The sequence below is a fragment of the Myotis daubentonii genome, chromosome 15, assembly GCF_963259705.1.
Source record: "Myotis daubentonii chromosome 15, mMyoDau2.1, whole genome shotgun sequence".
Lineage (NCBI taxonomy): Eukaryota > Metazoa > Chordata > Mammalia > Chiroptera > Vespertilionidae > Myotis > Myotis daubentonii.
The window spans coordinates 12,142,986-12,168,946 of record NC_081854.1 but is presented as its reverse complement, the minus strand read 5'-3'; the positions used below and the strand labels follow the sequence as shown (position 1 = coordinate 12,168,946).

Sequence of the window (25,961 nt, the reverse complement as noted above, 5' to 3'; positions counted from 1 at the left end):
GAACTGCGTGTGCTTTTGCTGCGGCCAATACATTCTTGCTTGCTTTGCTGCACTTGGTCTCTGACTGGATTTTTTCCTGCATGCAGACAAGAACCGAGGCCTCACAGCCTTGCCGGTAACAGCGCCGGCCCTCTGGTCTGGCCCCAGATTGGGGAGGACACAAAGATCTAGAGCACATTTATTATGCACTTACTTGCCCAGCCAACCTCATTCCAGGCGGTGCCAAGCCTGAGGTACACATCATCTAGAGGCCGCCGCCTGCACTTCCTTGCTGGGGAGCCTGGAGAAATCTACTCAGCGCTCAGTGTCCTTTTCAGCGAAACGGGGATCGTGAGAGTGTCCCCTCCGTGGGGTTCTGATGAGAAATGAACTAAGAGAAGGCAGTCAGTCCTGGATCTGCCAGCTGGTAACTCTGTGACTTTGGATCAAGTCCCTTGGTTTCTCTGTGCGGCGAATTTCTTATCGCTTAGGGTGCTGTGTGGGTTATACCCGACAATAGCGCACACAAGCCTGTGGCTGGCACATAGTAAGTGCCAAATACATTTATTGACAGTATTATTACCAAGACATGAATGCCGCTCAGTACCAGTCTCCACTACCTGAGCTTCCGGGAGGAAAGTTCAGGGGCATGGCGGAGGGGGCGGGAGGGAAGTCTAAGGGGTCCTCCTTGCTGGGAAGCCCCCAAGCAACTGCCCCCAGCTGATCAGCTCAGCGCCTCCTTGCCTTAGAGGCCCTGGAACGGAGGGATTACAGGCTCATGGCATCCCCTCCCTCGGCCTCCTGGCTTCCCGCCCTCACCCAGACGAGCTAGGCGGCCTCGCCAGCTCCCCCGGGGCAGCCCAAGGAATGTGAAGAGGTAGGTGGGGTTGGGGAGGAGCGGGAGCCGCGAGGGAGAGACAAGGGGGCAGAGTCAGAGCGAGAGACGCGAAAAGGCGCGGAGAGACGCGAGGAGGCTGGGAAGATAGGGAAGTGGGACAAGGACACGGGGAGTGGCGGGCGGCGCCGGAGGCCCGACCCTAGCTCAGCCCCGCGCTCAGAAAGCGGAGCGCGGGGGTCGGTCTGTGCTGCCCCCTGGCGGCGGGCGCGGGAAGGAGGCGGCGCGGACCAGACGGAGGAGGCCGTGGGGATGCACCAGGAACAGAAGACAGAGACCAGGGCAGAGACATCGAGAGAAACACAGAGAGAAGACACTGAAAGAGAGACACACAGAGAGACAGGGGCAGGGGCAGACACAGAAAGAGACAGACATAGAGACAGAGGTAGAGGCACAGAGTCGAAGGGATAGAGACACACAGGACCAAGTGAAGCATCAACAGTGACAGGAAGACAGAGAGTCCAGAAACACATTAGAAATGAAAGACTCAAGCCGAACCGGTTTGGCTCAGTGGATAGAGCGTCGGCCTGCAGACTGAAGGGTCCCAGGTTCGATTCCGGTCAAGCGCATGTACCTTGGTTGCGGGCACATCCCCAGTAGGGGGCGTGCAGGAGGCAGCTGATCGATCTCTCTCATCGATGTTTCTAGCTCTCTATCCCTCTCCCTTCTTCTCTGTAAAAAATCAGTAAAATATATTTTAAAAAAAGATGGTTATGATCACAAAGTAGGATTTTTTAAAAAAAGAAATGAAAGACTCAAGAGATGGAGAAATACAGAGACGCAAAGATAGTGAGAGACACAAAGACGGAGGCACTAAGAAAAACAGAGACATCTAGAAGGAAACGATGCAGCGACTCCCGGAGTCCGAGGGAGAGGGAGACATTAGGGAGAGAAGAGGCTACTCTGAGAAGCTTCCCCAAACGCGAGACAGACACACAGCGAGGGGCGAGAGCAGAAGTCGAAAGGCGGGGACGGGGATGGGGGTCCTGGCGCCAGGGCGGGGCTCCAGGGGGGGCGAGCCTATGAGAGCCCGCCAGCCTCCCGCAGGTGTGGCAGGAGGGCCAGGACCTTCGCTGGGTGCGCGGGGTTCGGGGCTAAGACCAGGCATCGGGCTCTGGGGAAGGAGAAGCTACAACCCAGAGAGAGGAGGGGCGGGGCCTTACGCGGCGGAGGCGGGGCCTCACGGAGGGGGGCGGGGCCTCACGGAGGGGGGCGGGGCGGAGACGGCCGGGAGCTCCGATTGGCTGGACTCCCCCCCAGTGGACGGAGAGTGAAGCTCCTGGGGAGGAGGGGCGTGGTTGGAACACTAGGGGCGAGGTTCGAGCACCCGAAAGCGTTAGAGAATTCGGGGGGTGGGCCGATCATCGACTCCGGGAGGGGCGACCGTGGAATCCCGAGGGGCGGCAGGTGTGGAATCGTGGGCGGGGCCGGTGCAGAATGCGGGGCGGGAAGTGTAGGATTATGGGAAGCGGAGGGTCAGTGAACTAGGGGGCGGGGCGCCCATCCCGGAGAGGGACTATTTGGAATCCCAGGCGGGGGCGGAGCCGGAGCCGAAGCTTGGCCCGGCTGGGCTGGGCAGGGAAGGGGGTGGGTCCTGTGACGTCAGCGAGCTCTAAGCCAGAAAGAAGCTAGCGGCCGGGGGGCACGGAGCCGGGAGAGCCGGGACCGCGATCGAAGCCGGGAGACGGGAACGCAGCGGGAACCGGCCGGGAGCCGGAGCCCCCCAGGCACCTGCCCGTCCGCCCAGGCGATTGGTGCGCGCACAGCGGTCCGCAGGCCCCCGCCGGTCCCCAGCCCCTCCCCGGGCCCCCCATGGCCCGGGCCGCAGCCCTCCGGCCGTCGAGACCGTCCCCTGCTCTGCCGCTGCTGCCGCTGCTGCTGCTGCTGCTCCGAGAAGCCGGTGAGCGACCGTAGACGCGCCCCTCCCGCGCGGACCCAGCCCCTCCCCACCTTCCGAGGGGGGAGCCTGAGCACCTCCCCACCCCTCCCCCAATTCACCGAGCCCCCGTCTGCGCGCCCCTTTCCGGACCGGCCCCACCGACTCAGACCGCACCCCCCACCCCACCCCCCCGCGTCTGAGTGAACCTCCGACCCGACCCTCTCTGCCTCCCTCTCATCTGAATCCCAGCTCCCCAACCTCCGCCGGACTCCGCGTCCCCCCGACCCCTTCCTGGGGCTCCGAGGCCGAAAGGGTTAAACCCGAGGCCTCTCGCCCCCTCCCCACCCCGCGCCGTTCCGTTCCCCTGGATCTGGGCATCCGTCTCCGCTTCCTCCCTCAGGAATGTCTCCCACTCCCCCCGAGACGAGGCGCGATCAGCCCCCCTGTTTTCTGTTTTCCCGGGGTTGGGCCTCCGAGGCCCTGGGAGGGTTGAGGGCACGGGCCTCGGGAGGGGCGGGGAGCTGGACTTTCGGCCCCTTGGAGAGACGGGGCTGGGAGTTGGGGCGACCTGGGGTGGGGTGGGGGCATCAGGGAGCTGAAGCGTGACTCATGGGCTCGGGGGCAGTTAGGGGCTGGGAGCTGCCCTCTGGGCCCCAGGCAGAATGAAGGCTGGGGGCTCTGCCTCCTGGGGTTCCGGCAGAATTGTGGGCAGGGGCCTCTGCCCCTGGGTCCTCGGTCGAATGGGGGGGCGTGCCAGAGGCCCCCGTCTTGGGCTTCAGGTTTCCTTGTGGGCTTTAGAGAGTCTCCTGGGGTCCAAAGGCGAGTGTGGCCGGTCCCTGCCATTTGGGTTCTGCATGGAATCGGGGGCCCGGGGGCTCGGTCGGGAGGCGGGACGGGGACTGGGCGGTGGAGGAGGAGGCGAGTCCCGTCTGGAAACTTCCCTGGCCCTCGCCGGCGGCAGGGACATCCCTGGGGAAGTTTTTCCCGTTTCACTTTCATTTCACCTAAGCCCGAGCCGATACCGGCGGGCGCTGTCCGGGCTCCCGGTTCCGGACTCCCGAGTTTCGGGACTTGATCGGCCTCCAGCCGCGCCTTTGTCCTCGGAGCCGCCGCGGGAGGTGGAAGCCGGGAGACGCCGCCCTAATCCCCCGCCCCTCCCTCTGCGGAGCCTGGAAGCCCCTCCGGGTTCCCACCCCCAGCCCGGGGGGAGGGGCGCGGGCCCCGGGGAGGGAGGGGCTGCGAGAAAACAGGTGAAACTGGCTGGGGCCCCGCCCCTTGCAGGTGACCTGGCTTTTCGCTCCCAGCCGGAAGCTCAGGACCCTGGCTTCCCGAGGGTTTTCGCCCGAGGGGATCTGGAGGGAACCGGGGGCCACCTCCCTGGTTTCCCCAGCTTTTCCCCGGCCTGTCTCTGAGAGCCCCCCAGCCTCGACCCAGAGCGGAGCCCTGCCTTGTCCGCCCCCGGCCTCTCCTTCCCGGCAATGCTCGGACTTCACCCCCCTTTGAGCCAGGCCTGGGCTTGGTGCTGGAGCTCGCGGGATGCTCTAGGTGGGCCCAGGAGACAGGTCTTGTTCCCGTTCCCATGTTGCGGACGGGGAGACAGGCTCGGAAAGGGCCAGCGCTCGCCCAGGATCAGCCTGGGAAGCCAGACTTCAGACATGACCGCAGACCTCTCTCGGCCCTGCTCTCGGGGGTGGGCTCCAGGAAGCCCCTCCATGCCTGCATTTCCTCCTTCCTCGAAGGGTTCCCAGCCCCTTCCTGGCAGGGCCACTGGGAGGACTCGGAAGCCCTGCTGAGCCCATGTGAAAGCTCTTAGCGCCCGGGAGGGAGCCTTCCCCCTCTTGACCCTTTATCCTTGTGCCTTTGCTCTCTGCTGTCTCTCTCTCTCTTTGCCTTTCCCTCCCTCCCCTTCTCTCTCTCTGTCTCTCTCCTTCCTTCCTTCCTTCTCCCTCGTTCCCTCACTTTCTCTCCCCCTCTTCCTGTCTTCATTTCTCTCTCCTTATCTGTCCCTCATTTCTCCATCTCTGAGCTCTTTCTCTCTTCCCTTCTCTCCATCTCTCTCTCTCTCTCTCTCTCTCTCTCTCTCTCTCTCTCTCTCTCTCTCTCTCTCTCTCCTCTCCCCCTTTCTTCCATATCTGTTTGCCTGTCTCTCCACTTCCTTCTCCTTGGCCTGACTAATGAGGGTGCACCACCAGCGCCTCCCCAGCTTTCACTGCCCACCCATGTCAGCCAGGCCTCCCCATGGTAGCGGAGGGGGGTGGGAGCAGAGGGGAGTACAGGCCTGCTGTCTCTTCTCATTAGGGAAGGGTTCCTGGCCAAGGGGTGCGTCTGCTCACATACTGGGGAGAGGCGAGGGGGAGGGGATGATACATGGAAAGGAGAGAGATAGAGGGATGGGGACAGGAGCCAATAGAGGGAAGGCAACAGACGCAGATTTAAGGATGGGGTTAGAGACACAGGAGTGGAGCCAAGAGATTAGGGAAAAGATGGCACAGAAAAACACTGGTTGGGACCCAGACCCCAGGATAAAGGAAATAGCCCACGGAGAGAGACTTCGGAGTTCGGTGACAGGCAGGGAGGAGCCCAACAGAACCCCTTGGTGACGGGTAGAGACGTTAGGACACGGGGAGGTCAGGGCACAGGCTCCTCGAGGCCAGCATTGTGTGTGAGCCACAGGGAGTGGGCGACATGGGAGGGACAGGGAGCTGGGCACGCCGGCCAGCTCCCCCGCCCCGCCCGAGACGCTGTTACATTTTTAATGTCCCCGAGATACAGAGACATGAAGCAGGGGGAGGAGAAAAAGGGACCCAGTGAGGTGGCCCCGGCAGAGAGAAAGTATGTCAGGGATGAGGAGAGACACAGGGGGACGCAGGAGGCAGAGAGACAGACCCTGAGAGATGTGGACCAGGAAACCCTGTGATTACAGACCCAGGGAATCCATTCAGAGAGCCGGATTCCAGGGACTGGAAGACAGGACCCAGAAACACCAAGACCACAGACGGCAGAGGTGCAGAGGAGAGAGTAGGGGACAGCTAAGGCATGTGGGTACCTTCCTGGGCTAGTGAAACTGTCCTGAAGTTGGTGGTGCCGATGGATGCACAAATCGATGAACATACTAAAACTGGACACTTTCAATGGGCAAATTGTACCGCCTGGGAATATATCTCACTAAAGCTGTTAGAGAATATGAGAGACACGGTGCAGAGACAGGCAGAGACCAGAGACACAGGAGGCAAAGTCAGACCCTAAAAACCAGATGCAGAGCGAGAAACAAGATCAGAGAAACAGAAACATGTACAGCAGCGTCTGAGGGGTTCTCTCTGAGGGGCTCAGCCGGGAAGAGCAGCCTAGATAGAGGTTCACCCCCAGCAATGGGAGGCCCCAGAGGGGAGGCCTTGGGGGTACCAGGCCCCTGCGGAAAGGGAAGGCAGGTGCAGAATCCAGGCCAAGGCAGGCAGTCTCATATCCTCCCAGACTGCCTCCCGGATGTCCGCTGTGAGGGTGGGCACTGTGATTAATGCAATTAATTAATTAACGAGGTGGCTGAGGCAGCAGCTGAGGCCAGCGCCGGGAGCACACTGGCCTTCAAGGGCCTGTGGAGTCTGGCCGCACCCTGTGGGAGAGGGCGGGTCACACTGGGGCTTTATAGGTTTTGAGTGGGTGAGCCAAGCCCTGAGGAGCCAGCCAGGTGGAGCCCAGTCTCAGACCCTGAAGGCCAGACCCTAGCCCCTCCCTCCTCCAGGGTTTCCATAAGGCACTGTGTCCCCTCATCTCTGCCTGGACGCCCCCTCCCCTGGGCTTACACGATGTGCACCACTCTGCCACCACAGGAAGCCTGCAGGCCCGGGCCACAGGGAAAGGAAGCGTGTCTGAGGACCCAGCTGACACCTCATGAAGCTGTCACCAGTCTGACCTCCTGAGGGAAGCCGGTGTTCCCAAGGCCACTCTCCCCCATTGTGGGCCTGGCCGTGTCCCGGCCAAGGTCAGAGCGTGGGCACCCACCCAGCAGCATGCTGGGTCCTAGGGCCCTAACTCCAGGCTAGCCATCTTCCTGGCTTTATTCCCCCCCTACTCTACCCGAAACTCAAAACATCAGGGCATCGGCCCACACCCCACCCCCCTCACTCCCACAGCCTGTCAGCACCCCTGTCTTCCTAACCATTCTAACACCCGAATGTGTTCCAGTCCAGTTTGTCCTCCATCTCCATCACTCCTACCCAGGTCCAGGTGCCTTTTCCCCTGGGTCGCAGCCCCACTCCATTCTGAGGGCTTTTTTGTAAAGCACAAACCTAACCCTGTCTCCTCCCCCCCCCCGCCCCCCCCCCTTCTATAACGCTCTATGGCTCCCCAGTGCCCTCAGGAAAAAGTCCAAGCTTGTACTCAACCTCAGCCTGTGTGATCCAGTATACTGTTGATTTCCCATCCTCATCTCATTCATTCAACACATTTATGAAACTCCTACAGTGTGCCAGGCACTGTGCTAGGCTCTGGGGATGTGGCAGGAAACTAGACACAGAGGACGAAAATCCCTGCCCCTCCCATCTCCCCCTCCCCCGCTCTGATAGTCTAGTGGAGAAGATACATCAGGAGCTAGAGGGAAAAGATTAGGGTGGGAAAGACCTGAGGGAAGCGAGGGAGGGAGCTGTGGAGACACATCCAGAGTCAGGGAACAGCGAGTGCAGAGACCCTAAGGTGGGACTTTCCTGGCATGTTTGAGGAGCAGTGAGGCCAGTGTGGCTGGAACAGGGTGAGCCAGGGGGAAAGGGTGGGAGACAGGTCAGAAAGAGGACGAGCACAGACCATGCGGGACCTGTGACCTTGGTAAAGACTGGAGCTCTTTTCTGAGTGAAGAGAGAGCCGTGGGAGAACTCAGAGCAGGGAAGAGGGGTTGGATCTGCCATAGCTTCTAACACGACCCCTCTGGCTGCTTGTGGCAGCAGACTGAGAGGCAACTGCCATCCTCCATGGGGAATGACCCAGGAGGTAGGTGACAGTTGCTTGTAGATTTTTTTTTTCTAAGGGAGAGACTTTTAATTGATTTTAGAAAGGAAGGAAGAGGGAGAGATAGAAACATCGATGATGAGAGAGTCTCATTGATTGGCTGCCTCTTGCACACCCCCTCCTGGGGATCGAGCCCACAACCTGGGCATGTGCCCTTGACCGGAACCGAACCCAGGACCCTTCAGTCCGCAGGCCGATGCTCTATCCACTGAGCCAAACCGGCCAGGGCTGTAGATGTAGATGTGTTTTGACAGGTTTCCTGATGGACTGCATATGGGGTGAGAAAGAGGGGGGACTCAGGGGTGACTCCAAACCTTTTACTGAAGTGGAAATGCCTAAAAAACGGGCTATCAATGCACAGGGACAGAGCCATCCTGGTCATTCATTCAGAATTAGAAACGTAGAATGGGAGCCTTACAGCTGCAGGATCTTAGAACCTAGTCAGAGCGTGTAGCCATCTGGGCCAGGGTGCCGGGGATGAAAATGACCTGAGGAGTTTGCAGCAACCGAAGCTCAAAGTGGATTGGTTTGTTTTTTAATGTGAAGCCAACTGCCGAGACACCACCCTAGATGTGCAAGGGCAGCCTCCCTTAGAAGAGAGATGGAAGCGTCTCGCAATCACAAGGACCCAGAGAGGGGTGTGGGGCTCTGTGGGCCTGGAGCTCAGTTTCCCTTGGAAAGGAATCAGGTCTTTTCCTCCAGGAAGCCCTCCCAGCTTCCCTCAGATGGGTTAGCTCCTGCTCTGGGTTCTTCCCCACTCCCACCCCTTCAGTCTTAACCACATCCTTGGTTTTGACTGTGCAATATTTGTCTTCCCACTGGAATGCCAACTCCTGGAGGACAAGTGCCTGATTTGTCCTGGCACTTCTGTGGCACCGGCCCTGCTCACGGTCAACAGTATTTATTGAGCACCTGCTACTTGGGGGCCCCTGGTGTAGGCTGTGGGGATACAGGAGGGAACCAGACAGACACGCCCCTGTCCTCAGGGCCTGACTCTAACACCCAGGGCCTGTTTGTTGAGCCACTATTTGGGTTTGCACAGAAGGGGAAAGAATGGCCGGAGAGAAGATTCTTCCAGGCCGGGTCCTCTCTCCTTCACTCAATCCCTTCAAGTTCTGCACCAAGTCTCAGGCTTAACTTCTGGGTCTTTTTATCCAGCCCTTTCCGAGGCCCTTTTACTATCTGATGATCCATTTCCGTCCAGCTCCCCCCCAAACCAAGCCATTCTCCAATGGAGGGACCCTCAGCGCCTCCCACTTGCCTCAAGGAGAAAGCCCACCTCTTGGTCCCACCTACTTTGCTCTCTGTAGCTCACTGGCCTGGGTGTTTTTTCCTGACCCAGCTAGAAAGGGGCGGAGCCTTTGGGGCCCCCTGTCCCATATCCTGCCTTTGGGGGCCAGGTGGGTGAAGGGTCCTGGCACCTGAGGGAATGTCCTGAGGGAAGGGGCGGTCCCACCTTAGCTCCACCCAGCTGTCCTCCCACCACGTCCGTTTTAGTCCGGATTTTGTCCGGATTTTGACGTTTAATCTCCTGACCCATTGTGCTGAGAGTGCAGTTGGAAACAGTGCTGTGAGGGCCGCGGGAGTGGCAGCTGACCGCCTGTGCTTGGCTCAGCCGCGCCCGGCCCTGCGAAGACTTAGGGGAGAAAATCATTTCGTGGAACTTCACAGGGGGCCCTGCAGGGCAGCTTACCCCCCGCCCCCCATTTTATAGATGGAGGAACTTAGGCTCAGGAACAAGGTCACCCGCCGGGAAGCAGCCAGAGGGAAGCCCCAGTGATCTGCTGGAGTCCCACGCGCCTGGGTCTATAGTGCTGCCCCTTGGAGGGGAGCACCCCCGCCCCCCCCAAGGTGGCACCCTTGGGTGTGAGTTCTGGATGTGTGTGTCTCACACAGTGGCCTTCACTGATGGAGGGCTTCTTTCCAAAAGTCCCTGGGACGCCCCACCCACAGGCTGCCTTTTGCTGGGCACCCTCTCATTAGGGTCACCTGTTCCTGTGCTTGGTGTGTTGAGGTCAAGGCTGGTCAGGGAGAGCTGGGCGGCAGTTGCCCCTTGAGAGCTGGGCGTGTGCCCTTGGCTGGCTTTGCCTGGAGGCTGAGTGTCAAGGGCCTCTTGAAAGTATACTGAGCTGGCTGCGTTTATTTAACAAGCAGTGGTGGTGTATTTCCTGCGGCCTCGCGCGAGTGCTCCACAAATATTCCTTAAAGTTTATAACAGCCCCTAGGAAGTGGACGCGGTTATTATCCTTGTTTGACAGCTGAGGAGACTGAGGCACAGAGAGGTTCAATGACTTGCCCAAGGTCACACAGCCAGCAAGTAGGTAGTCTTTACCCTCAGTTGCCATAGAAACATTCAACGTTTCTCTCCTCCTTTTCTCTCTCTCTCAAATAAATTTAAAAAAAATATTTTTTTTTAAGTGAGAAAACTTCCTGGCCAGGGTGGCTCAGTGGTTGAGTGTCGACCCATGAACTAAGAGGTCACCGGTTAGATTCCCAGTCAGGGCACATGCCCGGGTTGCAGGCTCAATCCCCAGCAGGGGGCGTGCAGGAGGCAGCTGATCAATGTTTCTATCTATCCCTTCCCGCCCTCTCTAAAATCAATCAAAATATTTTCTTTCTTTTTTTAAATATATTTTTATTGATTTCAGGGAGGAAGGGCGAGGGAGAGAGAGATAGAAACCTCAATGATGAGAGAGAATCATTGATCGGCTGCCTCCTGCACACCTCCTACTGGAGATTGAGCCCACAACCCAGGCATGTGCCCTTGACTGGAATCGAACCCGGGACCTCTCAGTCCACAGGCCGACGCTCTATCCACTGAGCCAAACCAGTTAGGGCTCAAAATATTTTCTAAGTGAGAAAACAAAAATAAGCTGAGAAATAAAAAACATACATTCACACAAAAACTTGTACTCAAATGTTCAGAGCAGCTTTGATCATAACTGCCCCAAAGTGGAAACAACACAGATGTCCATCAACTGAACAGATAAACAAAATGCAGTCTCTCCAAACCATAGTATTTGGCCATGAAAAAGGAAGCAAGTACTGACCACCGGTACTACAGTGGATGAGCCTTGAAAACATTATTCTGGGTGAAATAAGCCAGTCACAGAAGGCTGTATATTCACATGAAATGTGCAGAATAGGGCAATCTATGGAGACAGAAAGTACATTAGTGATTGCTCGGGGTTGAGGGCAGGGGTGAAACAGGGAGTGACTGTTTAGTGGCTCCAGCAGTTTCTTTGGGGGATTATAAAAATGTCCCAGCCCTGGCTAGTGCACCAGTGGTTCGAGCGAAGGCCTGAAATCAATTCCCAGTCACAGGCACATGCCTGGGTTGCAGGTTCAGTCCCCAAGCCTAGCCAGAGTACATGCGGGAGGCAACCAATCGAAGTGTCTCTCTCACATCAATGTCCCTCTCCCTCCCTCCTTCCCCCTTCTCTTCCTACTCTCTCTAAAAATCAATGGAAAAAATGTTCTTGGGTGAGGATCAACAACAAAAAGTCCTAAATTGATTATAGTGATGGATCCACAACTCTTGTGAAGACAGGAAACACCATTGAATTGTACGCTTTTAACGGATAGATAGGAATTACATCTCAATAAGCCTAGGTTAAGAAATAAGATAAGTTGCCTGGCTAAGTGGTTGAGTGTCCACCTATGAACCAGGAAGTCACGGTTCCATTCTCAGTCAGGGCACCTGCCCAGGTTTTGGGGTCAATCCCCAGAGGGTAGCATGCAGGCGGCAGCCGATCAATGATTCTGTCTCATCATTGATGTTTCTATCTCTCTCACCCTCTCCCTTCCTCTCTGAAATCAATAAAAATATATTAAAGAAAAATAAGATAGGCAGAGAGAGCTGTAGGTTTTATAGAAAGGCGAAGGAAAGTACATTACTGTGCAGAAAAAGGTGATGACAGTCCTCGCACTTCAATTTATTTACTTATTTTTAATCCTCACCCAAGGATATTTTCCTTTTCTTTTTAAAATATTTGTATTGATTTCAGAGAGGAAGGGAGAGGGAGAGAGAGATGGAAACATCAATGAAAAGAGAGTCTCATTGACCGGTTGCCTCCTGCACGCCCCCTACTGGAGATCGAGCCCACAACCCGGGCATGTGCCCTTGACCGGAATCAAACCCGGGACCCTTCAGTCAGCAGGCCAACGCTCTATCCACTGAGCCAGACCAGCCAGGGCCCAAGGATATTTTTCCATTGGTTTTTAGAGAGAGTGGAAGGGAGGGGAGGAGACAAAGAGGGAGAAACATCGATGTGAGAGAGACACATTGATTGGTCGCCTCCCACACAGGCCTAACTGGGGCCGGGGGTGGAGCCCCGAGGTGTGTGCCCTTGACCGGAATCGAAGAACCTGAGATCCTTCGGTCTGAGGGCCTACGCTCTTCACTGAGCCAAACTGGCTAGGGCTCAAAACTTGTTTTTGTTTCTTTATTTTTTCTTGTTTTTTTTGGGGGGGGAGGGGGAGTGAGGGGGTGCTCAAAGTTTTTTAGAAATTTATTTTGGAGCCCGGCCGGTGTGGCTCAGTGGTTGAGCATCAACCTATGAACCTGGAGGTCACGGGTTCAATTCCTGGTCGGGGCATATGCCTGGGTTGCAGGCTCTATCCCCAGTATGGGGTGTGCAGGAGGCAGCCAATCAATCATTCTCTCTCATCATTGATGTTTCTATCTCTCTCTCCCTCTCCCTTCCTCTCTGAAATAAATAAACTCAAAAATATTTTTAAAAATTTATTTTGGAATAGGCTATTTTTTTAAAATCAGTTTTGTTTCAGAGGATTTTTTTAAAAATATATTTTATTGATTTTTTTACAGAGAGGAAGGGAGAGAGATAGAGAGTTAGAAACATCGATGAGAGAGAAACATCGATCAGCTGTCTCCTGCACATCTCCTACTGGGGATGTGCCCGCAACCCAGGTACATGCCCTTGACCGGAATCGAACCTGGGACCCTTCAGTCCGCAGGCCGACGCTCCATCCACTGAGCCAAACCGGTTTCGGCGTTTCAGAGGATTTTTTTCCCCCCCACATTTGATACTGGAAAATTTCAAACATACATGTATGAGTTGGAAGAACAGCCCCTCCCACTACACCTGACAGTATGTAACATTTTACCACATTTGTTTCACCACTTTTTTTTTTTTTAATATATATTTTATTGATTTTTACAGAGAGGAAGGGAGAGGGATAGACAGTTAGAAACATCAATCAGCTGCCTCCTGCACACCTCCTACTGGGGATGTGCCCGCAACCAAGGTACATGCCCTTGACCGGAATCGAACCTGGGACCTTTCAGTCCACAGGCTGACGCTCTATCCTCTGAGCCAAACCGGTGCTGGCCGTTTCACCACTTTTTATGGTTTTTGCTGAAAAAACATTTGAGAGTATATTGCAGACATGACATTTAATCCTATATTTTCTAAGAAAAAGGAATACCATATAACCCTCATTTGTTCAAACCATCTAAGAATATTAACAGTAACTCCATAATAATATGTCATATAGTCCGGACTCAGATGTTCCTTGTTTTTCACAAAACGTCTCTGGCTGGCCTTTTTGGAATCGTAACTTCCAGAAAGCTGAGCATGGTGTTTTCCCATGCGGCCCCCTCCGTGCTGGCCCCGCCCTGCCTGGAGGTCTGGGTGCTCCCCCCACCCACTTCTCTCTCTGCTCTCTCCCTAGGAGCCCAGAATGGGCGAGTTAGCATGCCGCCCGAGGTGCGGGGCCTCCTGGGGGACACAGTGGAGCTGCCGTGCCACCTGCTGTCGCCAGGGCCTAAAGGCAACGTCTCACAGGTGACATGGCAACGTCTGGACCCGTTCGGAAACCCTCAGAGTGTGGCCGCCTTCCACCCTTCCCACGGTCTCAGCTTCCCCAGCCCGCAGTTTGGCAAGGACCGGCTGTCCTTCCGCACCATGGGGCAGAGCCCTGGTGCCCGGCAAGGCTCCGAGATGCGGGACGCCACGCTGGTCCTCCAGGGCCTGAGAGTGGAGGATGAGGGCAACTTCTCCTGCGAGTTTGCTACCTTCCCCCTGGGCACCAGTCGTGGAGTGACCTGGCTCAGAACCATAGGTGAGCAGGGGCGGGGATGGGGGGGATTGGGGGAGCAGGGAAGTGGGAGAGCCCCTTGTTGGTCTATTTCTGTCTGCTTTCTCTGCGGTCTTCAGTCAGTTGGCAAGTGTTAAGCAAGTACTGTTTGCAGATGCTGTTCTGCAATTTGGGAATATAGCAGCCAACAAGGCATTCAACAAACATAGTATATTGAATACCTACTGTGTGCCGGGCGCTATTCTAGGCTCTAGGGATAAAGTCCTCCTGGAGCTTATACTCCAGTAAAGGGGTGCCAGAGGGTAAGAAGAAGAAGAGTGAGTCAGGTGGCTGTAGGTGCTGTAGAGGTTGGGGGGGTGGGGGGAGGTTACGAGTTTAGGGAGGTCTGGCAATATTTGAACAAAAACTGGAATGAGGTGACGGAGCCGTGTAGGTCTATGTAAGGGAAGAGAGTTCAGGCGGGGGGAGTAAGTGCAAAGGCCCTGAGGTAGGGTGCACCTGGAATATCTAAGGAAGAGCAAAGAAGTCTGTGTGGCTGGAGATGCATGAATGGGGGAAAGTAGGCAGGGACAAGGTCAAGAAGGTAATGGGTCATAGACGGCCTTGTAGACAACATGAAGACTCTGCCTTTTGATCTAGGAGAACAAGAGCTATGGAAAGTCTGAGCAGGGAAAGGTGTGACCTGACTTGGGTTTTCACAGGCTTCTTCCCGCTGCATGTGGGAGGCGAAAGTGGAAGCTGGGAGACCTCAGAGGAGGTGACTGCATAAGTCTGGGTAGGAAGTGATGGCGACTAAACCAAGGGCGAGGCAGTGGAGGGGGTGGGAAGTATTTTATTTATTTTTTTAAAATATATTTTATTGAATTACAGAGAGGAAGGGAGAGGGATAGAGAGTTAGAAACATCAATGAGAGAGAAACATTGATCAGCTGCCTCCTGCACACCCCCTACTGGGGATGTGCCCCCAACCAAGGTACAGGCCCTTGACTGGGATCAAACCTGGGACCCTTCAGTCCGCAGGCCGATGCTCTATCCACTGAGTCAAACCAGTTAGGGCGGTGGGAAGTATTTTAGAGGTAGTCAGTGGATAATCAACTAGTGAACAAGAGAAACGCCAGAATGTTGTAATACTCACTCGGCGTAAGAGATCCAGTGGCCTTATTTAGAGAGAACAGCCAGGGAACGCTGAAGGCTGCCCATGGGCTGCAGCCGCAAGCAGAGGAACGGAGGCACAAGCAGAGGGAACAGCATATGCAAAAGCTGGGGCGTGAGAGCGAGCTTGACATGTTCCAGGAACAGAAAGAAGGCTGATGGCAAGGGCTTGAGTGACCCTCAAGGCAGGAAAACCAACAGGACCAGACTGCGTGGGCCTCACAGGCCGCGGCGGCCAGGAGGCTGGAGCCGTCGGAGGGGGTTAGACCACAAAAGCACCCTGATCAGATGGTTAAAGTTATGAAAAGATAAAACGGGGGGAGGGGACATTAAAGGCGGAGACAAAGGCAGGAGACCAGACGGGAGAAGCATTGGCTTCGAAGAGGAGGAAGCGGTGACGCGGGTGGAGAGAAGTGGGTGGAATGTGGGTACTTTTCGGAGGTGGTAGGTGCTTGTCCCTGAATTGGAGGAGGACCGGGAAGGACTCCCGGCCTCTGGCTCCAGCAGGAGGGCGACTGGCCCCGCCCCTCAGTGAGCGGAATGGGCAGAATCAGGGAGGGCACTTTTTCCCCAAAGGATGCTATTTCTTGCTAAATCTTGGCATTCCCCTGGAATCTCACCTTTTCCCAGCAGCTTCCCAGAAGCCATGTCACCCTGGCCGTGTATTTTCCCCTCCCAGCCCCACAGCGTTCCGGAGGACTCCGCCGTACAGTCCCGAGTGTTTACTTCTCTTTTTAAGGAGCTGAAACCAGTCGTTTCACTCAACTCAAAGCACAGCTCTCCTCTCCCCGCCCTTCCCAAAGGTCTCTCTTGTGCAATCATTTGTTCTGTTCGAGAGACACACTGAGGGCACCTGCTGCGGGAGGAGCGCGGGACAGCCCCGCTGTGCTTCCTTGGAGGGAGCAGGTGGCGTGAGTGAGCCTCACTATCGAGAGTCAGATGTCAGGAAAGCTCCGTGAGGAAGTGAGGCTGGGAGCTGGAGGAGGAGGAAGAGCAAGCCAAGGAGAAGGGAGGCCAGACCCCCACGGTGGGAAGGAGCAGGGGCGGGCGTTCCTCGAGCGGTCAGAGGACAGATGTGGGGGTGACCAGGGAAGATGTGGGGAGGCCCATCGGAGGCTGTGCTGGTCAGGGAGAAGGGGAAGAGGAGGAACGGAGAGGAGGACTGTCCCGCATTCAGAAGCTCAGGGGACACCCCGATGAGGTCCCGAAGGCAGCGAGCGCTGTGAGTCAGAACTCGGGGGCCAGTTCTGATTATGGACACGCATCCAGACCTACGGGTTGGCATTGTTCCTCCTGGAGGTTTTATTCCTCCAAATGTTTTCCAAGAGGATGGGTGAAAAGGGCAAAAAAAAAAAAAATGATGAGCTTTGGGTTTCTTCACTGCCTTTATCCCACTTCTGCCACCACAATTATGGTGATTATCGGAGAAGAAGTCGGCCTTCAGCTGGACCTCTGGGCCACGTTGTTCTGCGCTGGCTTTTCTTTTTAAATCCCAGGCTCTTGGACACTCCGCTTGTCTAGCAGAGCAGGGAGCGGACAGTGGCTGCAGGACATAATGGCTAGCGCTTAGGTTGAGCCGTGCATGCCAGGCACCCGTCAGTGTATTTGGGTATCCATGTATTTAGTCCACACAACCATCCTATGGAGTGGGTGCTTTTATTGTCCCCACTTTACAGAAGAGGGAACCGAGGTACCGAGCTGGGAAATCACTTGTGTCCAAAGCCGCGCAGCTGCTAAGCAGCAGGGCCGGGGTTTGAACACGGGCGTCGGGGCTGCACTGCTCGGCTCCGTTGTGACCACCACCCCCTTCGTTCTTCTCCCAGCCCGGCCCCAGAACCGCGCTGAGGCCCAGGAGGTCACCCTCCGCTCGGAGCCGGTGCCCGTGGCCCTCTGTGTCTCCTCGGGGGGCCGCCCACCCGCCAAAATCTCCTGGCTCTCGCCCCTGCGTGGGGAGCCCAAGGAGAGCGAGACGGCAGGGCCCCTGGCCGGCACAGTCACCGTCACCAGCCGCTACGCCGTGGTGCCCTCAAGCCAAGTAGATGGTGTCCAGATCACCTGCAAGGTGGAGCACGAGGCCCTGGAGGAGCCGGCCCTGCTGCCCGTGATCCTCTCTGTGCGCTGTGAGTGCATCGCCCGTGACCGCACCTCTCCTGCTGTCTACGCTGGCTTCCCCGGGCACTGTCTACACTGCCCCTCAGTGTTGTCCACCTTGGCTCTGGGCCACGTTCTGCCCTGCCTACCTTCCTCAGACCCAGGAGTCCAGGCCTCCTCCCTCAGACCCAGGAGTCCATTCTGCCCTTCGCCTGTACTTCCCCCCCGGCTCCCCGACCACATCCACACACTGTCCCTGTGTCGTCTACCTGGCTCCACGCGGCCACCGTCAGTGTAAACACTGCCCCCACTGTCTGTATCAACCACTCCGTGTCTGCACTGCCTGCACCAACACTGTCTACACACACACGCTCATCCACCCCACTGGGCCCTGACAGTACTGACCCCTTCCAGGATGTTCTATGCTAGCTCTTCCCAACACTGCGCACACGCACAGCCCCTCATACGGCCCGAGAGGCTCCCCTGGCACTGTGCCCACCAGCCCTGTCCTTCAGTCACCCACAGCAACATGCTCACACTCCTCCCAACAATGCCTTCCTAATGCCGCGACCCTTTAATACAGTTCCTCATGTTGTGGTGACCCCCAATTTCATTGTTACAAATTGAACACAATTAAAGCATAGTGATTCATCACAAAAACAGTATGTAATTATATATGTGTTTTCCGATGGTCTTAGGCGACCCCTGTGAAAGGGTCATTTGACTCCCAAAGGGGACGCGACCCCCAGGTTGAGAACCGCTGGCTTAGACCAAGGATCAGCCAGATTCCCTTATCTACACTGTGGAGAAAATAGCACAGTCGGTAGCAGCCCCCAGGGTACTGCCTGCGCTGAGAAAAACTTCCCCCAAGTGGTGGAAGCGGGGTCCCTGTACTGGCCTCCGCAGACACACCAGAGGGATTCGCCCCTGACGGTTCCCACGGTTCACCTCCTGCCAACCTATTCCATTTCTATAGGATTCCGTCTGTCTGCCTGCCTGTCATCCCCTTTGGGATTCTCCCCTCTCTGAGCCAATCCCCCCATTTCCTCCAGACCCCCCCGAGGTCTCCATCTCTGGCTATGACGACAACTGGTACCTCGGCCGTAGTGAGGCCACTCTGAACTGTGATGTCCGCAGCAACCCAGAGCCCACAGGCTATGTCTGGACCACGTGAGTCCTGGGTGGGCCTGGACCCCTGGGTCTGAGGGAGGAGGGCTGGGGCCTGGACTCCTGGTTCTGAGGGAGGAGGGGCTGGGGGCCTGGACTCCTGGGTCTGAGGGAGGAGGGGCTGGGGGCCTGGACTCCTGGGTCTGAGGGAGGAGGGGCTGGGGGCCTGGACTCCTGGGTCTGAGGGAGGAGGGGCTGGGGGCCTGGACTCCTGGGTCTGAGGGAGGAGGGGCTGGGAGCCTGGACTCCTGGGTGTGAGGGAGGAGGGGCTGGGGGCCTGGACCCCTGGGTCTGAGGGAGGAGGGGCTGGGGGCTGGACCCCTGGGTCTGAGGGAGGAGGGGCTGGGGCCTGGACCCCTGGGTCTGAGGGAGGAGGGGCTGGGGCCTGGACCCCTGGGTCTGAGGGAGGAGGGGCTGTGGCCTGAACTGGGAATCCTCCAAAAGGAGGGAGCGGACAGCGCAGGGTCCCTGGAGCCTGGCTCCTGAGGGCTGTGTCATCAAGGATCTGCCCTGTGCTCTGTGGACCCTGCTGTCCCCCTCATGTGACCTCCACATTCTCCAGGACCTCAGGCTCCTTACCAGCCTCAGCAAAAGAACAGGGCCCCCAGCTGATGGTCCACCTGGTGGATAGGCTGGTCAACACCACCTTCATCTGCACCGTCAGCAACGCCGAGGGCACGGGCCGGGCCGAGCAGGTGGTCCTCGTTCGAGGTGAGCGGGTCTCGGGGGCGGCGTTTGATGACTGGGCCTGTCCCCACGCTCCTCTCTCTTGGTTCTGGGCTGCGCTGGGGAGGCTGTGCCGCCGGCTGGGGAGGGGTCCTGACCCGCCTGGCTGATGGGAGAGGAGGGTGCTGTGGTTTTTCTCTCTTGCCCCCAGGGGGGACCTGGGTTGGGCTGATAGAGGGTAGGTGTTGGCACAGGAGTTTTGGAGGTGGAGGCCTGTGCTGGGCGCTTCCTGGAGGGGAGAAACGGGCAGGGTCTTCAGGAAGAGACCAGTGACCTTGCCTGGGATCCAGCCAGTGAGACGCCCACCGACTCACACCACTAACCCATGGAGAGACACAAATGAGGCAGACAGGCGGAAACAAACCTGAATTTCTTTTCTTTTTTTAAAAATATTTTTATTGATATCAGAGAGGAAGGGAAAGGGAGAGAGAGATAGAAACATCAGTGATGAGAGAGAATCATTGATCGGCTGCCTCCTGCACGCCCCCTACTGGGGATCAAGCCTGCAACCCAGGCATGTGCCCTTGGCCGGAATCGAACCCGGGACCCTTCAGTCCACAGGCCGACGCTCTATCCACTGAGCCAAACCAGCTAGGGCCAGACCCGAATTTCTTAAGGTGAATACTGATCGTTTCCGTCTGGAGCCACTGGCAGTGCATGTCGGGGCGTTTGTGTTTCTGGAGTTGATACTTTGGAAACGGTGACTGATGATGAAATGGGCCTGTGGGTGGAAAGCTCTCCCAGTCCCCTTGATGCGAACTCAGAAACACAGGCCCCAAGACACACAGCCAGAGAGGAAAAGAGCGAAGGCAGACTCAGCCTGTGCAGTGGGGTTGGGATCTCAGCCATGCACGCACACACCCGGGGCGAGGCAGGGACTGTCACAGGGCTGTGCACCCCGACACTCAGACACAGACGGACCCCATGGCTGGGAGAGTCCTCTTCATGTCAGAGCCACAGCCAGCAGGACCGGTGTCTACAGACACACCCTGTGCTTGGAGATGCATTGGAATCAAAACAACCTCGCCCATAATGTAGCCCACACACTGTTGTCACCACGACACCCCCCCCGCAAGCGGGCAGGGGTACAGCCAAGACACTGAACAAAACCAGATAACAGCCAGCCGGAGCCCGAGAAACACCCCACGTACTGGGATGAGCCATTCTGGAAACTCCCTCCAGCGTGGCTCTCTGTGACACATACCTGTGTGGACACACGACACGGGAACAATGGCCTGGCCCCCTCCCAAGCACGACCACAGACCGGTGTGAAGATAGACACAAAAGACGGCTGGAGGCAGACCCCCCCAGACTATCTGACATCACACGCATCTAGAAAGACACCTGATGACAACAGACCTCTCTTGGGGAACGCAGACACTCGCCAGGAGATATGATGGGCCCCCTCAGAAACACGGTCACAGACAACACACTCAGCTGGCCAGCTCTCCACCTGATGTCCCGCTCGGACACACACACACACACACATACACACACACACACCTGAAGGGGGACACGGCCACCGATGTGCTGGGGGAGGGGAAAGGGTCACGGGAATCTGCAGTTCACATGCCGTTACATCACCGCTCATATCAATGTGGAGAAACTCCACGGCAGACTCGGGGTGCACACCCTCAGAAACTCCCAAAACCCGTTAGAGAGGGTCTCTTTCAACCAATTGTCATCTGACGAATACTAGTCGAGGTTTCCTCTTGGCCAGGCTTTCTCCTTGATGCTTTCTCCTTTGCCAACAAGTAGCCTCGCCCCGGAAGAAACTCCCCGCTCCTGGCAGGAGGGTTCAGGGAACACAGTAGTGAATGAGACACACCCAGAGAAGTCGGCTCCACCCACCCAGCAAGGCACCCAACGGGAACCTCTACCCCAGAAACACCTGAGAAACGGGTTCCCACCCACTCAGAAGGCACCTCCAAGGGCTGCAGCCTGCAGAACACAGACGCAGGCACACTTAAGGGCCATCGGAGGAATACACAGCCATGAACACATCCCGCCCCCCCCCCCCCCCCACACACACACACGCAGAAACCCCAGGGTTCGTCCACTGCTGGGCGCACACCAGCTCCAGAGTTCAGCCCTTTGGCCGTGTCCGCCCAGTGAACGTACCCCCAGGCCTGTCGGGGACCGGGGACCAGGGATGCACACAGAATCACAGCCCCGGAAAGACCGAGCCGTAAGGAAAGACGGCCCCACCCCTGGACTATCCAGAGGTAGCCACAGACCGAGGGGCAGTCAAAAACACCGTAAAGCCACACCCACAGGTAGATGCCAACAGAAACACGGACAGAAATCCTGACCCTGGCAGTGAGTTTGCCAAGTAGCCTCGCCCCAGAAGAAACGCCCCGCTCCTGGCAGGAGGGTTCAGGACACACCACATTCCCCCACGCACCCAGACCCAGACATGCTGTCATCGCCTCGTGTGGGGTTCACGCCGGTGCAGACGTGGGTACACAGGCCACACCACAGGCTAGACGTCCCTTCGGGGAGACTTGGGGGAACTTTCAGCCCCGGGCCCATGAACACGCGCTGCTGGCTCAGTGCCGCTCCAGGAGCAGGCATCCCTCCGCACTGCAGCCTGTTCCAGACCCACCTAGTGCTCAGGGAGAGACATATATTTTCCCCAAAAAAGGTTCACAAAGTAGTACTTACCCTTCATACTTGAGGCACATTCCTGCTCTTTTTTTACTGCTGCTTGCGAGTCACTAACTGCTTTGATAGCCCTTTTTTAAAACACCCATCAAGTCGCCCTCAGGGCCCTGTGCGCAGAAGCTGGGGAGGGGAGGGTCTGTGTAAGTGGGCCCCTCCTGGTCTCCCCCTGCACAGGGAGTGGGGGAAGAGCACGTGTGATCAGGTTCCCATTGTATCATGTCTGTCCCTGGTGTGGAGCCCAGCCCTCCCTGGCTTCCTTGTCACCTCTCTCCTCCTCCAACAGGCCTCCCCCTGCAGTTCAGCCAGTGCAGGGGGCACTAGAGGGCAAGGGACAGTGGGCTTCATGAGCCCCATTTTCTGCACTGGGGATGGGTGGCCCAGGCAGGAGGCAGGTGGCCCAGGCAGGAGGCAGGTGGCCCAGGCAGGAGGCAGGTGGCACTGGGGATGGGTGGCCCAGGCAGGAGGCAGGTGGCCCAGGCAAGAGGCGGGTGGCCCAGGCAGGAGGCAGGTGGCCCAGGCAGGAGGCAGGTGGCACTGGGGATGGGTGGCCCAGGCAGGAGGGAGGTGGCACTGGGGATGGGTGGCCCAGGCAGGAGGCAGGTGGCCCAGGCAGGAGACGGGTGGCCCAGGCAGGAGGCAGGTGGCTCAGGCAGGAGGGAGGTGGCCCAGGCAGGAGGCGGGTGGCACAGGCAGGAGGGAGGTGGCCCAGGCAGGAGTGAGGTGGCCCAGGCAGGAGGCAGGTGGCTCAGGCAGGAGGGAGGTGGCCCAGGCAGGAGGGGGGTGGCCCAGGCAGGAGGGAGGTGGCTCAGGCAGGAGGGAGGTAGGCAGGAGGCAGGTGGCCCAGGCAGGAGGCAGGTGGCTCAGGCAGGAGGGAGGTAGGCAGGAGGGAGGCGGCCCAGGCAGGAGGCGGGTGGCCCAGGCAGGAGGGAGGCGGCCCAGGCAGGAGGGAGGCGGCCCAGGCAGGAGGCGCGTGGCTCAGGCAGGAGGCAAGTGGCACTGGGGATGGGTTGTTCAGGCAGTAGGCGGGTGGCTCAGGCAGGAGGCAGGAGGCAGGTGGCTCAGGCAGGAGGGAGGTGGCACTGGGGATGGGTGGCCCAGGCAGGAGGCGGGTGGCTCAGGCAGGAGGCAGGTGGCCCAGGCAGGAGGCAAGTGGCACTGGGGATGGGTTGTCCAGGCAGGAGGTAGGCCATTCGGCCCAGACCAGGCGCTCCCAGCGCTTCAAGGGAGGAATTCTCAGAAGGTCCCTTCTCTCAAGTACAAAGAGGTTTGGAGTCAGACAGCCTCCCGCTCAAATCCACCTCTCCCTCTTCCTGGCTGGATCCACCCCAAGATTTTGTGACCGTGACCTCAGCTCGTCCTCAAGGGGTCACATGCCTCCTGGGTCCTGGGGTGTGACCTGGTGGCCGGGTGTGGAACTCTGTTCCCTGCCCAGTCACAGCCTTCACTCCGCTACAGCCCATCACCAGGTGGAGGGCATGAGACTGATGTTGCCAGATCTGACCCCCACCCCAAATGGAATTTTCAGTGAAATCACCTGGTTTCTGAAACGTTGGCTAGAAAGTTTAATAATACTGTGCGGGTATACGGATATCTGAGGCCACCCGCTGGCAACCCCTCCGCATACAGAGCACTCAGCCTGTAGCAAAGAGTGAATGGGCTCCCCCCCCCCCCCCATTTTGCCCAGTCAGAGTCACCTCCCTGTTCCTGTCACTCCCCTGCCGTGTCCTCCCCAGATGTATCCTCTTGACCTTGTGTCTCCCTTTCTCTCTCTCACCCCTCCTTCTCTCTCCTCAGACGGCCCCCGGGCCTCTTCCCGAGACGAGGGTCCAATGGTGTGGGGGGCCGTGGGGGGGACACTGCTGGTGCTGCTGCTTCTGGCTGGGGGGGCCTTGGCCTTCATCCTGCTGAGGGTGAGGAGGAGGAGGAAGAGCCCTGGAGCAGCAGGAGGAGGACCAGAGAGCGGCCAGGGATCCTATGATCCGAAAACTCAAGTGTTTGAGAACGGAGGCCCCGTCTTCTGGACCACCACGGCCCCTGGTCCCCCGAGGCCGGACGGCAAGGACACGGAGGAGGACTACGAGGAAGAGGAGGAGAAGGCAGAGAAAGGCCTCATGCTGCCTCCATCCCCGGCACTCGAGGATGACATGGAGTCCCAGCTGGACGGCTCCCTCATCTCCCGGCGGGCGGTTTACGTGTGACCCCCAGACAGGAGACAGAGACGGGCCTGCGGGGGCCGCGGGTGACAGACTGGTTGGACTCGTTTGTCTGGATGACACTGGAGCGCAAATGCTACCTCCCACTTTCCTGGGATTCAGAGGGAGGTGGAATATCACACACTGGACTTACAGCTCCAGGGCTGCATGGGGAGGGGAAGGGGGACCCACAGCGGACCCCCCCCAGAGACTTGGTTTTGGCTCTGGCCTGCCCCAGCCCTGCCCTGTGACACTCAGGAGTTAATAAACTTGGAGGAAAAATCGGGGGTGTCTTGTAATACACTGGATCCCCTCCTTGGGGTGTCGGAAAGCTGAACTGGGCTCCATGGAGTGGGAGGCTGGGGGTCCTTGAAGGACACCTTGGGCGCTGAGACCCCGAGCCAGTGGGATGGGATCTGGGCGTAGAGACTGGAGGGCTTGGACTTGAAGGTTCCAGCACTGAGGCTGCCTTCCCCGAGGCCAAGGGATCCCGGACCCCTGGGCGCTTGCAGAGGGTGCTATGGTCAGATTATCCGGGAGCAGCACAGACCCAACGCCCCAAGGTTGCTGAGACCTGGGGAGGGAGTGCTGCCCCGACGGGGCCCCCAGGAGGCAAGGCAGGCGTGGGTACTGAGAAACCAGGAAAGTCCCCCCCTCTCCACCCCGAGTGGCCTTTCCCAGCTTCCTTCCTCTTCCTTTTCCCCTGGGGCCCAGCTAGAGGGAATTTTCAGTGATTCAGAGGTAGGGGCTGCGTCCCGCCTAATTCCCCTCAACCAGAACCTCTCCCAACCCCAGGCTGGGGACTGAGGTGGGGGAATGGGAGGGGCAGGGGTAAATCCCGCCACCTCCGCTCCCTGGCCCCAGGGCCACTGCCACGGCCTTGTCTCTGCTCCCGAGACTGTCACTGGACTCTACTCAGTAGGCTCAGCTCCTCCGCCCAGTGGGGCTGGGGGCCGGGAAGGGCTTGGTGAGTTTACTTCTACCAGTTTTGACTTCCACTTAATTGCTGGGGATGAAGCCGTGACGCGGGCAGACCTCACACGCAGTCAGGACGCCTGGAATAACAGTGATTTGAGGGTGGCTGGTGTGGACTGAGCAGCAATTACTCTGTTATCCTCCCACACGCAAGCCCTCCTGAGAAAGCCCAGCTGTGGAACAGGCTGTGGAAAAAGGCAGTCCTGGTTCCTCTGGGGGCTGGATCTCCTCATCTGTGGAGTGGGCTTCCTGGAAGGGGTGGGGCTTTTGCATTCTGGTTGCTTATCGTCTAACACCCCCTTCCAACCCCCCCTTCCCACCTAGAGGGCAGGGGCGGGGATTTTGTCAGTCTGGCTATAGTAGGTCCCGAGCGCCCATGCCCACCCACCCTTACACATCTCGCAAGACCAGCCCGTCCCTCGGAACTCACAGCCTAGGGTAGAACTTGGCAATCACACAAGCAATTACTCCAATAACAGCTTTAGGAAGTGTGAAGCGTGTTGCACAGGAAAGGCCCATGAGGCCATGAGTTTCTCTCTCGGCATTTCCTGTGGGGTCGGAGGAGCTCTGATCCTCGGACCGGGATGACTGCATTCCCTGTAATGACTGGTTGTGATCCTAACCCCAGGATCCCCCAGTTCTCTGCCTTGTAGCTCTACTTCCCTTCCCACCAGGTCCCTTCCCTCATCTCCCCGTGCACCCCCTCCTTCACTCTGCTCCTTGCTGTTCCTTAAAAACAGCACAAAGCTTCCTGCTCAGGGCCTTTGCACTGGCTGCCATTTCTGCCAGGATGTTCTCACCCCTCCCCCCCGCATCACTCACCCCACTACAGCTCCTTCAGATCTTTGCTCAAGTGTCACCTTGCAGTACGACTCTCTCTGACTACCTGCTCTATCACTTCCCATCACCTTCCCCACTTTGCAGTTTTGTTTGTTTGTTTTTTAAAGATTCTTTATTTCTTTTTAGAGAGAGGAACAGGGAGAGAGAGAAATATTGATATAAAAACCAAACATTGGCCCTACCCGGTTTGGCTCAGTGGATAGAGCATCCGCCTGCGGACTGAAGGGTCCCGGGTTCCATTCCAGTCAAGGGCACATGCCCAGGCTGTGGGCTCGATCCCCAGTAGGGGGCATGCAGGAGGCAGCTGATCAACGATTCTCTCTAATCATTGATGTTTCTATCTC

General features: G+C 57.7%; 1 protein-coding gene and 1 long non-coding RNA gene across 5 annotated transcripts in view; both read left to right on the top strand.

The window, feature by feature from the left end:
- The first annotated feature begins 2,477 nt into the window (after positions 1 to 2,477).
- Positions 2,478 to 25,961, top strand: part of NECTIN2 (nectin cell adhesion molecule 2) — a 29,527-nt gene continuing 6,043 nt past the window's right edge. For 2 of the 4 annotated variants that reach the window (XM_059666201.1, XM_059666200.1), the window contains exons 1-5: positions 2,479 to 2,774; positions 13,446 to 13,835; positions 16,786 to 17,082; positions 18,106 to 18,223; positions 18,783 to 18,931. In XM_059666201.1, the coding sequence (XP_059522184.1) occupies positions 2,687 to 2,774; positions 13,446 to 13,835; positions 16,786 to 17,082; positions 18,106 to 18,223; positions 18,783 to 18,931 (1,042 nt within the window). In that variant the 5' untranslated portion in view covers positions 2,479 to 2,686. Of the gene's footprint in view, positions 2,775 to 13,445; positions 13,836 to 16,785; positions 17,083 to 18,105; positions 18,224 to 18,782; positions 18,932 to 23,404; positions 24,087 to 25,961 lie in introns of those variants that run through there. The other 2 variants (XM_059666202.1, XM_059666199.1) reach the window with 2 other exon arrangements.
- On the top strand, positions 18,942 to 23,398 carry LOC132216754 (uncharacterized). The gene is made up of 3 exons (XR_009448791.1): positions 18,942 to 22,002; positions 22,043 to 22,210; positions 22,684 to 23,398. It is a non-coding gene; the product is annotated as an uncharacterized LOC132216754 (long non-coding RNA).